The sequence below is a fragment of the Mobula hypostoma genome, chromosome 15, assembly GCF_963921235.1.
Source record: "Mobula hypostoma chromosome 15, sMobHyp1.1, whole genome shotgun sequence".
NCBI classification, from domain to species: domain Eukaryota; kingdom Metazoa; phylum Chordata; class Chondrichthyes; order Myliobatiformes; family Myliobatidae; genus Mobula; species Mobula hypostoma.
Window position 1 is genome coordinate 66,854,483 of NC_086111.1, and position 13,686 is coordinate 66,868,168.

Below are 13,686 nucleotides of genomic sequence, written 5' to 3' on the forward strand. Positions count from 1 at the left end.
TAAAAGCCTTTATTCAGCAAAACAAGCAGCATGCATCATATTCAAGACACTCTTGGAAGAAGCCCGCCTGACTCAAAATTTCATGACATTTGATATACTAAAGATCAAAGGTAACAGCAGGATAATTCTATAGTCACAATGTATTTACAATGCTTCCTTTGAATTACTATAAACTTCATACACCTCCATCTTCACACCCACATTCCAGAAACTAAAAATGAATGTTAATTTCCACTGACTCTGGGCTGCATTCATGCATATGCGGTCAAATGGAGTGTTTCTTTGCTTGCAATCAACCCTCAAAATGCAGCTCCAGGAAGACCATTGTTCGGGGCTGTATTTCAAACTCAGTATACATCCACATTCAGGCTAAAGACTGGCTGCTGTTGATAGTAGTACTTATACTGTTGATATTACAACAGTACAATTATCCCTTACTTAAGATTAAGCAAGATTGGGAAAGAGCTTAACATGACCTTGATAACAGAGGATTGGTTGCAAATTTTTAAGTTGGTTAACCTTTGAGTTGTGCCAGTCTCTCTCTAATTCAATTTAAAATTGTACATCGTTACTATTTGACAAAGGCAAGATTGTCTAAAGTATCTCCTAATGTAAATGGTCAGTGTGATAGATGTAAAACTGAGATAGCTACACTGACACATATGTTTTGGTCATGTTCTGTATTGAAACAGTTTTGGAAATCTATGTTCTCTACAATTTCTAAAGCTTTAAAAATTAATTTACAACCTAATAAATTGACAGTTCTGTTCGGTGTAATCTCTCAATATATTCATGGTATTCCTATATCAGACCAACATGTAATTGCATTTGTCACATTATTGGCCAGAAGGGCTATTTTATTGAAATGGAAAGATGCCTCGGCTCCCACCTTGATACAATGGTTCTCTCAGGTGATGTTATGTCTTAGTTTGGAGAAAATCAGAAGTCGAACTTTTGATCCTCCATTTGACTTTGAGAAAAGGTGGGGTTCTTTTGCCCGCTACTATCATTTGATTTGAGTTAATTAAGATGGTCCCCTTCTGATTCTTGTTTAAATGGATTTGGTTGGCAGATTGATGTCTTTCTTTTATGGAAGCTTGTATGGCGTGTAGCTCCAGGGTCGTGCTCCCAATGGTTTTTTTTTCCTTTTTTTTTGTTAGTAGGGGTTCTTTTTTCCTTCTTTCTTTTTTTCCAAGTTTTAACATTTTGTTTTTTCTTATTATTATTGATATTTCCTGCGGAGCATGAAGAAAGCTCACCTCTGTCCCAGGATACTAATGGACTTTTACCGCTGTAACATTGAGAGCATACTCACCAACTGCATCTCAGTGTGGTATGGCAATTGTCCCGTATCGGACTGCAAAGCACTCCAGCGTGTGGTGAAAACTGCCCAGCGGATTATCGGCACCCAATTGCCCACCATTGAGAACATCTACCATAAACGCTGCCTGGGCAGGGTGAAAAGCATTATCAGGGATGCATCTCACCCTAACCATGGACTTTTTACTCTCCTCCCATCTGGCAGGCGCTACAGGAGCCTCCGCTTCCGCACCAGCAGGCACAGGAAGGGCTTCTTCCTTGAGGCTGTGACACTGCTGAACCTCTCATCACAGCGCTAAGCAGTATTGAATCCGTATTGTACTGTCTCAGTACTTTTATATTTGTGTGCTGTAGCACTTTTTTTATTTGCAGTTATTTTGTAAGTAACACTATTCTTTGCATTTCTGGTCAGATGTTAATGCATTTCATTGGCTTTGTATCTGTACTCGGCACAATGACAATAAAGTTAAATAAAATATATTGTTCAGCTTTGTTAATCAGTTATTTGATAATTTAATTCTTATTGTACATATTGACGTGTTGATTTGATTACTTTAATGTATTTTTTGTCGATTTTCAATAATAAAGAAGTTTTTAAAAATGATATTAGTACTTGCTATATACCACAACTCCAGATATGCCCTAATAATCAAGAACATATCAACCTCTACTTCAAATGTACTCAATGACTTGTCCTCCAGAGCCGACTGTGGCAATGAATTCCACTGATTCACCATCCTCTGGCTACAGAAATTCCTCCTCACCTCCACTCTAAATGTCTATTCTGAGACTGTGCCATCAGGTCCTAGAATCCCCCACTATCAGAAACATCCTCTCTATCAAGACCAGTGGTCCCCAAACACTGGGCCGTGAGCATGTGCTACCGGGCCGCGAGGAAACAACATGATTTGGCGATATGAACCAATACGAGTCAGCTGCACCTTTCCTCATTCCCTGTCACGCCCACTGTTGAACTTGAACGTACGCGAGGTCCGCAAGAATATTGTCAATATTAAACCAATCCGCGGTGCGCAAACTGTTGGGGACCCCGATCTAGACTATTCAATATTTGATAGGTTTCAACGAGATAACCCCTCATTCTTACGAACCCCAGCAAGAACAAGCTCAGAGTCATCAAACACTCCTCACATGTTAACCCTTTCGTTTCTAGAATCATTCGTGAACCAACTGCACAAGGACTCTGCACCTCTGATTTTTTTTTTATTTTCTCCCCGTTTAAAAATAATCTTCCATTATTCTTTCTACTAAACTGCATGACCATACACTTTCCTACACTATATTCCATCTGACATTTCTTTTCCCATTCTCCAAATCTGTCCAAGTTCCTCTTCAGACTCCCTGCTTCCTCAATGCTGTCTGCCCCTCCACCTACCTTTGTATCATCTGCAAACTAGGCCACAAACCCATGAATTTTGTCACTGGCATATAACGTGAAAAGATGCAGTCCCAGTGCCAACTCTGGAGAACACCAATAGTCACCAGCAGCCAACCAGAATAGGCCCACTTTATTCCCACTCTTTGCCTCCTGCCAGTCAGCCAATCTTCTATCCATGCTTGTATCTTTCCTGTAATACCATAGGTTTTTACCTTAAGCAGCAGCAGGTACAGCACCTTGTCAAAAGCCTTTGGAAAATCCAAAAATGACATCCACTGACTTCCCTTTGTCTATACTGCTTGTTATTTCAAAGAATTCTAACAAATTTGTCATTGTCATAGAAGAGTACAGCAGAGAAACAGGCCATTCAGACCATCTAGCCTGGGCCAATCCATTTAAACTGCCTACTCCCTTTAAACCTGCAACAGGGCCATAGCCCTCCATATCCCTACCATCCATGTAACTATCTAAACTTCTCTTAAACGTTGAAATCAAGCTTGCATGTACCACCTGTGTTGGTCCACTCTCACAACCCTCTCAGTGAAGAAGTTTCCATTTATGTTTCCATTAAACTTTTCACCTTTCACCCTTAGCCCATGAGCTCTGCTTGTATTGCCATTCAACCTCAGTTAAAAAAACCTGCTTGCATTTACCCCATCTACACCCCTCGATTTTGTATCAAATCTCCTCTCAATCTTCTATGTTCCAAGGAATGAAGTTCTAACCTATTCAATCTTTCCTTGTAACTCAGGTCCTCCAGATCTAGCAACATCCTTGTAAATTTTCTCTGTACTCTTTCAACCTTACTTACATTTTTCCTGTAGGTAGGTGACCAAAACTGCACACAATACTCCAAATTAAGCTTCACCAATGTACAAACACATTTGTATTTTCCAACTTCAACAAAACATCCCACTCCTGTACTCAATACTTTTATTTATGAAGGCCAATGTTCCAGAAACTCTCTTTACAACCCTATCTACCTGTGCCGCCACTTTCAATGGATTATGGACCTGTATTCTCAGATCCCTTCGTTCTACAACACTCCTCAGTGTCCAAGACCTACCCTGGCTGGGACTACCGAAGTGCAACACCTCACATTTACCTTCAGTAAATTCCATCTGCCATTTTTCACCCCATTTTCCAGCTGGTCCAGATCCTGCTGCAAGCTATGATAGCCTTTCTCACAGTTCACTACACCCCCAATTCTTGGTGTTATCTGCAAATTTGCTGATCCAGTGAACAACATTATCCAGATTGTTGACAAACAATGAACCCAGCACTGAACCCTATGGCACTCCACTAGTCACAGGCCTCCTAGAGAGGCAACCATCTACCACCACTCTTGCTTCTCCCACAAAGCCAATGTCTATTCCAATTTACGACCTCATCTTAAATGCCGAGTAACTACACCTTCTTGACCAACCACCCAGCAGGACCTTGGCAACTACCTTATTAAAGTCCTTGAAGACAACATCCACTGCCTTCCCTTCTACTACTTTCCCAGTAACTACCTCGAAAAACTCTAAGATTGGTCAGACACGACTTACCACGCACGATGCCATGCTGACTATCCATGATCAGTCTATCTCTATCCAAATACTTACATATCCAATCCCTTACAATACCTTGCAATATCCAATCCCTTACAATACCTTGCAATATCTTTTGCACTACTCACGTCAGGCTCTCCAGCTGGAAAAGTATCGAGTTTATTTTAGAGCCTTTTTTCAACAGCAAACATTAGCTATCCTTCAATCTTCCAGCACCTCACCTGTTGCTAAGGATGAATTAAATATCTCTGCCAGAGCCCCAGCAATATTTGTATTTATCCACCCTAACTTGCCTCAGGACAGCAAACACCTCCTTCCTCTGTAATCTGTATAGGGTCCATGAAGTTGATGCCACTTTGCCTCAGTTCTACACAAATGCAAAAAAATCAATTTAAGATCTCCCCCACACGAGGAAATCTGCAGATGCTGGAAATTCAAGCAACACACAAAAAATGCTGGTGAACGCAGCAGGTCAGGCAGCATCTATAGGAAGAGGTACAGTCGATGTTTCGGGCCGGGACCCTTTGTCAGGACTAACTGAAAGAAGAGATAGTAAGAGATTTGAAAGTGGGAGGGGGAGGGGGAGATCCGAAATGATAGAAGACAGGAGGGGAGGGGTGAATCTAAGAGCTGGAGAAGGGAAAGGACCATGGGACAGGAAGCCTGGGGAGAAAGAGAAGGGGGGAGGGGAGCCCGGAGGGTGGAGAGCAGGCAAGGAGTTATAGTGAGAGGGAGAGAGAGGAAAAAGGGGGGAGGGAATAAAAAATATATAAAATAAATAAGGGACGGGGTGTGAAGGGGAGGAGGGGCTTTAACGGAAGTTAGAGAAGTCAATATTCATGCCATCAGGTTGGAGGCTACCCAGACGGAATACAAGGTGTTGTTCCTCCAACCTGAGTGTGACTTCATATTGACAGTAGAGGCGGCCCTGGATAGACATATCAGAATGGGAATGGGATGTGAAATTAAAATGTATGGCCACTTTTTTCTCTCTTTTTTCTCCCTCTGTCCCTCTCATTATAACTCCTTCCCTGCTCTCCACCCTCCAGGCTCCCCTCCCCACTTCTCTTTCTCCCCAGGCTTGACGAAGGGTCCCAGCCCGAAACGTCACTTGTACCTCTTCCTATAGATGCTGCCTGACCTGCTGCGTTCACCAGCATTTTTTGTGTGTGTTGCTTAAGATCTCCCTCATCTCTTTTAGCTCCATGCATGGATTACCATTTTAAAATTTCAGAGGACCAATTTTGTCCCTTACACTCCTTTTGCTCTTAATATATCTGTAGAATCCTTTAGGACTCTCCTTCATATCATCTGCTAAGGAATCCTCATGCTCTCTTTTAGCCATTCCCCTCCCCCCCCCCAATGTATTTCTTGTGCTCTCTTGCATTCCTTATACTCCATAAGCACTTCATTCATTCCAACCTGTCTATACTTGTGGTGCACCGCCTTTTCCTCTTAACCACCCTTGAAAACGATGGTTCCCTACACACATTATCTTTATCCTTTATTCTGGCAAGCACATACAAGCTTTGTACTCTCAAAATTTCACTTTTGAAGACCTCCCACTTACCAAGTACACCTTTGCCAGAAAACAGTCTGTCCCAATCCACATTTACCAGATCCTTTCTGATACCATCAAAATTGGCCTTTCTTTAATTTAGAACCACAACCCATGGACTAGACCCACCTTTTTGCAAATTTACTTTGATACTATATGCAGTGTGATCACTAGATGCAAAGTGTTCCCTACACAAACTTTTGTCAACTGCCTTGTCTCACTCCCCAACAGCAGATCAAGTATCGTGTACTCTCTCATTGGGACTTCTACATACGGAAGAAGGAAGCTTACCTGAACACATTTGACAAATTCTATCCCATCTAATCCTTGGTAGTGTCCCAGGCGAGATATCCCCTTAAGGAAATCATGCTGACTTTGGCCTATTTTATCATGTGCCTTCAAGTATCCCAAAACTTCATCTTTTAATTATAGGTGCCAATATCTTCCCAACCACTGAAGTCAGACTAACTTGTCTATAATTTCCTTTCTTCTGCCTCCTTCCCTTCTTAAAGAGTGGAGGGACATTTGCAATTTTTCAGTCCTTCAGAATGATTCCAGAATCTAGTAATTCTTGAAAGATCATTATGAATGCCTCCACAATCTTTTCAGCTGCTTCTTTCAGAACCCTGGAGTGTAGTGCACCTGGTCCAGGCGACATATCTACCTTCAGACCTTTCAGCTTCTGAAGCCCTCTGATACTCTCAAACTTCCGGCATACTGCCAGTGTCTTCCAGAGTGAAGACTGATGCAAGATACTTCAATTCTTCCACCATTTCCTTGTCCCCCATTACTATCTTTTCAGCATCTTTTTGCAACAATCCGATATCCACTCTCGCCTCTCTTTCACTCCTTATATAGCTGAAAATTTTTCTGGACTTCTCTTTTATATTATTGGCTTGCCTTCATAGTTCACCTTTTCTCTCCTTGTGGCTTTTTTAGTTGCCTTCTGCTGGTTTTCAAAATTTTCTCTATTACTGTATATGCCCTCTTTTGCTTCTATGCTGTCTTTGACTTCCCTGTCAACCACAGTTGCCTCATCCTCCTTTAAAATACTTCTTTATCTTTGGAAAGTATACATCCTGCACATTCCGATTTGCCTCAAGAAACTCCAGCTATTGCTGTTTTACCGTCATCCCTGCTAGTGACTCCTTCCAATCAACCTTGGCCAACTCCTCTCTCATCCCTCTATAATTCCCTTTACTTCACTGTAAAATTGATCACAAATTGCAGGATAAATTCGATCATATTATGATCACTGCCTCCTAGGGGTTCCCTTACCTTAAGCTCCCTAATCAAATCCAGTTCATTGCCTTTCCCCTAATGGGCTCAGCCATAATCTGCTCTGAAAAAGCCATCTCATAGACATTCTACAAATTTCTTCCCTGAGATCCAGCACCAATCTGATTTTCTCAATCTACCTGCATATTGAAATTCCCCATGAATATCATAACATTGTCCTTTTTATGTCTTTTTTTAAATCTAATTTATGTCCCACACCCTGGCTACAAGGATTCTACATTTTCCAATCTTATATCATCTCTAAGGATTTGATTTCATTTTTTACCATCAGAGCCACCCTACCTGCCCGTCCTTTCGAGAAAATTTGTATCCTTGGATGTTAAGTTCTCAAGTATGATCTTCTTTCAGCCATGACTCAATGACGCCCACAACATCATTCCTGCCCATATCTAATCACCTACCTTATTGGGAACACTGCATGCATTCAAATATAACACCTTCAGTCCTGTATTTGTCGCCTTCGTGATTTTGCCCCCGTGTATTCTTCAACTCATTTCACTAATTGCAAATTTGCCCCATCATCTGCCTGTCCTTCCTCACAGTAAGCAGTGTGGGAAGTAACCAGTTCTTTATTTCATTGCAGCTCATAACATTTCCAACATTTTTTGTTGAATTATCTTAAATAATTTAAATAGCAAAGTAAATTTAATGTATATTTAATTGTCTCTTGCATTTAGATTACAAATAAGAAAAATGAGCAATCTAGGAAAAATACATGAGCAATAAATTAAGAACAAGTATTGCTGCAATTGTCCACCCAATAGTTAAGATATCTCCAAAGATCAGATCTTGCCACTTTACAGCTCTGCTGTTATCCATGGTGGAACTTAAAAATGTGAGAACAGGCTTCTGCAGTCTGTTCACAGTAGATGGCATTGTTCCATTCTCAATCTACTACTTTCCCAACAACGACACACTTTCCAAAATGATCAATGAGCAATGATCATGAGCCTACATTAATCTTATCACCCACTTTGTTCTGAACCAGGAGCTTCAGAACACAGAACAATACAGCACAGTACAGACTCTCAGCCCACAAGGTTGTATCATCCTATTAACCTACTACATGCTCAATCTGGTCCTTTCTTCCTACATAGCCCTGCATTTTTCTTACATCTGTGTGCATATCTACCAGTCTGTTAAATACCCAAATGTATTTGCCTCTATTTGCCCTTGGTAGAGGGTTCCACACACATAACAGTGTCAAAAAATACCTTCACTCTGACATCCTTCCCTGTACTTTCCTCCAAAGACCTTAAAATAATACCCCCGTCATATTAGCCATTTCCGTCCTGGGAAAAAAGTCTCTGGCTATCTACTCTACCACTATTGATTTCTCTACAATCTCTTATCTTCCATCACTCCAGAGAAAAGTCCAAGCTTGCTCAACCTTTCCTCATTAGACATGCTCTCTAATCCAGGCAGCATCCTGGTAAATCTCCTCTGCATCCTCTCTAAAGCTTCCACATCCTTCCTACAATAAAGTGACCAGTAGTGAACACAATACTCCAAGTAGACCTGAACACAATACTCCAAGTAGACCAGAACTGAACTGTTAGTTACATTTGATATCTATTAAATATAACTTAACATAAATACAAATGCCACAACCAAGAAAACAGTACCATCCTAGCTTCATTATATCCAGTTTATCTGATATTTTATCAGCTGATTAGATCAACAAATCAGAAATGCAGTTACCATCTCCTGTTAATGCTGGTAGAGATCTAACAAGTTCAGCATTTATCATTCAGTCTTTCAAAGCTCAATGACAACCCCACCTGCACACCTTACAAAAATCTCAATAATCAAATCACTCACCTCTACATAATCTCTGAAGAGATAGCGCCTATATTTTTCTCTTAGTTCTTCATTAGAGATCAAAGGAAAAGCAAAGTCTTCAGGCGTTCGAAGCAAGCAGTCTTGTGCCATGCAGGATATGCCTAATGAGAAAAAAGGACTAGCTTCCATCAACTGCTACAATAAATCTGTCAATAGATTAAAGGAGGACTCATTTTCCCCCATAAAATTTTAATAATTTTTGTAAACCAATCTTGCAAATCCCAGACAACTGCATTGCTCTCCACACACTTTGTTCTTTCAAGCAGAACATGATGAGATGAGGTGCATAGCTGCTTTTCCATTAAGAGGCAGGATGCATTGCCTCAATACAAACAGAATGACTTTTATTCACACAAACAAGAGAAAATCTGCAAGTGCTCGAAATCCAAGCAACACACACACACAAACACACACAAAGTGCTGGAGGAACTTGGCAGCTCAGGCAGCATCTACAGAAAATAGTAAATAGTCGGTATTTTGAGCCGAGACCCTTCATGAGGAATCAGATTTACTACCACAGTGTGTCATGAAATTTGATGTTTTGCAGCAGCAGTACAGTGCAAGACATAAAATAGATAATATAATAATGTTATAGTGTGTGTATTTATATACACTGTGTGTGTATATGTGTTGCATGAAAATGTTTGTGAGCCATTTGCAATTACCTGGTTTTCTGCATTAATTATTCATAAAATGTGGTCTGGTCTTCATCTAAATCACAATTATAGACAAACACAATCTTCCTAAACCAGTAACACGCAAACAGTTGTACTTCTTCTCATCAATACTGAGTACACCACTTAAACAATCACAGTCTAGGTTTAAAAAATTATGTGAACCTCTGGGTTAATGCCTTCTGCAAAAGCTATTTGGAGTCAGTGTTCCAATCAATGAGATGAGTTTAGAGGTGTGGGTTCTAGAGGTGCTCTGCACTATAAAAAAGATACACCAAGTCAGGTTACTGACAGAACCTGCTCTTCTCAATATCTGTTTGTGTGTCCCATGCCTCGATTAAAACAACTTTCAGAGGACTTTAGAAGAAGGATTGTAGACATGCACAAAGCTGGAAAAGATTACAAAGGCATTTCTAAAGACCTGAGTGTTCATCAGTCCACAGTATGAGATAATTGTCAACAAATGGAGGAAATTCAGTACTGTTGCTACTCTCTCTAGGAGTGGGCATCCTGCAAAGATCACACCAAGAGCACAACCTGCAATGCTGAAGGAGATGAAAAGGAAGCGAAGGGTAACAGCAAAAGACCTGCATAAAAATTTAGAATTTGCTAAAGTCTTATTCATGTGTCCACGATAAGGAAAACACTAAACAAGAATGGTGTTCATGGATGGACACCACAGAGGAAACCACTGCTCTCCAAAAAAAAAACATTGCTAGCTGGACGTTGCACAATGCTTTTGGGACAGATGAGACAAAAGCATGCATACTGCTATGTTTGGAAGAAAAAGGGCACTGCACATCAACACCAAAACCTCATCCCAACTGTGAAGCACGGTGGAAGGAGAATCATGGTTAGGGGCTGCTTTGCAGCCTCAGGGTCTGGACTGCTTGCAATCACTAAAAGGAACAATGAATTCAGAAGTGTATCAAGACATTTTACAGAAGAATGTCATCCAAAGCTTAATTGAAGTTGGATAATGCAACAAGATAATCATACGAAACACAACAGAATGGTTTAAAAAAAGAAAATTTGTACTTTGGAATGGCCAAATCAGAGCCATTCACCCAATGGAGATGCTGCGGCATGACCTGAAGAGGGCTGTTCATGCAAGATATCCCATAAATATTGATGAATTGAAGCAACACAGACAAAATGCTGGTGGAACGTAGCAGGCCAGGCAGCATCCATAGGAAGAAGCACAGTCAACGTTTCAGGCCAAGACCCTTCGAAGGGAGAAGATCATGGGACAGGAGGCCTAGGGAGAAAGAAAAGGGGAGGGGAGCGCCAGAGGAAGATAGAGAGCAGGCAAGGAGTTATTGCGAGAGGGACAGAGAGGGGAAAAAGGAGGGGAGGACGGACGGGAGGGACGGACGGGAGGGAGGTGGGGCAGTAACGGAAGTTAGAGAAGTCAATGTTCATGCCATCAGGTTGGAGGCTACTCAGAGGAAATATAAGGTGTTGTTCCTCCAACCTGAGTGTGGCTTCATCTCTACAGTAGAGGAGGCCGTGGATAGACATATCAGAATGGGAATGGGATGTGGAATTAAAATGTGTGGCCACTGGGAGATCCTGCTTTCTCTGGCGGACAGGGTGTAGGTGTTCAGCAAAATGATCTCCCAGTCTGCGTCGGGTCTCGCCAATATATAAAAGGCCACATCGGGAGCACCAGACGCAGTATATCACCCCAGTCGACTCACAGGTGAAGTGTCGCCTCACCTGGAAGGACTGTCTGGGGCCCTGAATGGTGGTGAGGGAGGAAGTGTAAGGGCATGTGTAGCACTTGCTCCGCTTACAAGGATAAGTGCCAGGAGGGAGATCAGTGGGAAGGGATGGGGGGGACGAATGGACAAGGGAGTCGCGTAGAGAGCGATCCCTGTGGAAAGCAGAAGGGGGGGGGGAGGGAAAGATGTGCTTGGTGGTGGGATCCCGCTGGAGGTGGCAGAAGTTACGTTGAATTATATGTTGGACCTGGAGGCTGGTGGGGTGGTAGGTGAGGACAAGGGGAACCCTATCCCTGTGGGGTGGCGAGAGGATATGAGGTGAGAGCAGATGTGCATGAAATGGGAGAGATGTGTTTCAGAGCAGAGTTGATGGTGGAGGAAGGGAAGCACCTTCGTTTAAAAAAGGAAAACATCTCCTTCGTCCTGGAATGAAAGGCCTCATCCTGAGAGCAGATGCGGCAGAGACGGAGGAATTGTGAGAAGGGGATGGTATTTTTGCAAGAGACAAGGTGGGAAGAGGAATAGTCCAGATAGCTGTGAGAGTCCATAGGCTTATAGTAGACATCAGTAGATAAGCTGTCTCCAGAAATGGAGACAGAAAGATCAAGAAAGGGGAGGGAGGTGTCGGAAATGGACCAGGTAAATTTGAGGGCAGGGTGAAAGTTGGAGGCAAAGTTAATGAAGTCAACCAGCTCAGCATGCGTGCAAGAAGCAGTGCCAATGCAGTCGTCGATGTAGCGAAGGAAAAGTGGGGGACGGATACCAGTATAGGCTTTGAACATGGACTGTCCACAAAGCCAACAAAAAGGCAGGCATAGCTGGGACCCATATGGGTACCCATGGCTACACCTTTAGTTTGGAGGAAGTGGGAGGAGCTAAAGGAGAAATTATTAAGAGTAAGGACTAATTCTGCTAGACAGAGGAGAGTGGTGGTAGAAGGGAACTGGTTAGGTCTGGAATCCAAAAAGAAACTGACAGCTTTGAGAACTTCCTGGTGGGGGACGGAGGTACATAGGGACTGGATATCCATGGTAAAAATAAGGTGATAGGGGCCAGGGAACTTAAATTCAGTGAAAAAAATCCAGAGTGTGAGAAGTGTCACGAACATAGGTGGGAAGAGATTGAACAAAAGGGGATAAAATAGTGTTGAGGTATGCAGAAATGAGTTCGGTGGGGCAGCAACAAGCTGAGACAATGGGTCTACCTGGACAGGCAGGTTTATGGATCTTGGGTAGGAGGTAGAAACGGGAAGTGCAGGGTGTAGGAACGAAGAGGTTGGTGGCAGTGGATGGGAGATCCCCAGAGCTGATAAGGTTGGTGATGGTGTGGGAGACAATGGCCTGGTGCTCCTTGGTGGGGTCATGATCGAGGGGTAAATAAGAGGAGGTATCAGCGAGTTGTCGCTGTGCCTCGGCAAGGTAGAGGTCAGTACGCCAGACAACAACAGCACCCCCCTTATTGGCGGGTTTAATAGTAAGGTTAGGATTGGTGCGGAGGGAGTGGAGAGCAGAGTGTTTGGAAGGAGTGAGGTTGGAATTGGAACAAGGTGTGGTGAAGTCGAGACGGTTGATGTCCTGTCGGAAGTTAGCAATAAAGAGATCCAGAGCAGGGTGTCCATGAAGAGGAGGAGGGTTGGAGGTGGGAGAAGGGGGCATCGGTGGGAGTGGGAGAGTCCTTGCCGAAGTAGGCTCGAAGACGGAGCCGGCGTAAGGGCTCAGCAACATGGCACACGCGAAACTCGCTGAGGTGTGGGCAAAGGGGGATGAAGGTAAGACCCTTACTGAGGACAGAGCGCTCTGCCTCAGAGAGCTGAAGGTCGGAGGGGATTGTGTGTTGCTTGAATTTCCAGCATCTGCAGATTTCCCCATGTTTGCGTATTGATGAACTGAAGCAGTTTTATATGGAGGAATGGTCTAAAATTCCTCACCATTGTGCAATTCTGATCAGCAGCTACAGGTAACGATGAGTGGAGGTTATTACTGCAAAAGGAGGTTCTATTAGTTATTAAATACAAGGGTTCCTATATGTTTTCCAGTCTCATTAAACAATGGGTTCAATAAAGACATAAAAAGTATAATTGTTTGTGTGTTATTAGTTTAGGCAGATTGTGTTTGTCTATTATTGTGACACACACATTATATATATATATACACACACACACATATACACACACACACACACATATATATACACATATACACATACATATACACATTCACATATACATACATACACACACGGGTACATACATATATAACAATATATAAATAGGCATACACACACTGTAACACTATATTTACATAGTTCTCCAGAGAAAAAT

The 13,686-nt window shown here is 42.4% G+C and overlaps 1 protein-coding gene across 1 annotated transcript in view; it reads right to left on the minus strand.

Moving 5' to 3' along the window:
* arih2 (ariadne homolog 2 (Drosophila)) overlaps window positions 1-13,686 on the minus strand; it is a 102,035-nt gene that overhangs the window by 49,897 nt on the left and 38,452 nt on the right. Inside the window, exon 6 of the mRNA XM_063068217.1 lies at window positions 8,948-9,069. Within this exon, the coding sequence (XP_062924287.1) occupies window positions 8,948-9,069 (122 nt within the window). The remainder of the gene's footprint in view (window positions 1-8,947; window positions 9,070-13,686) is intronic.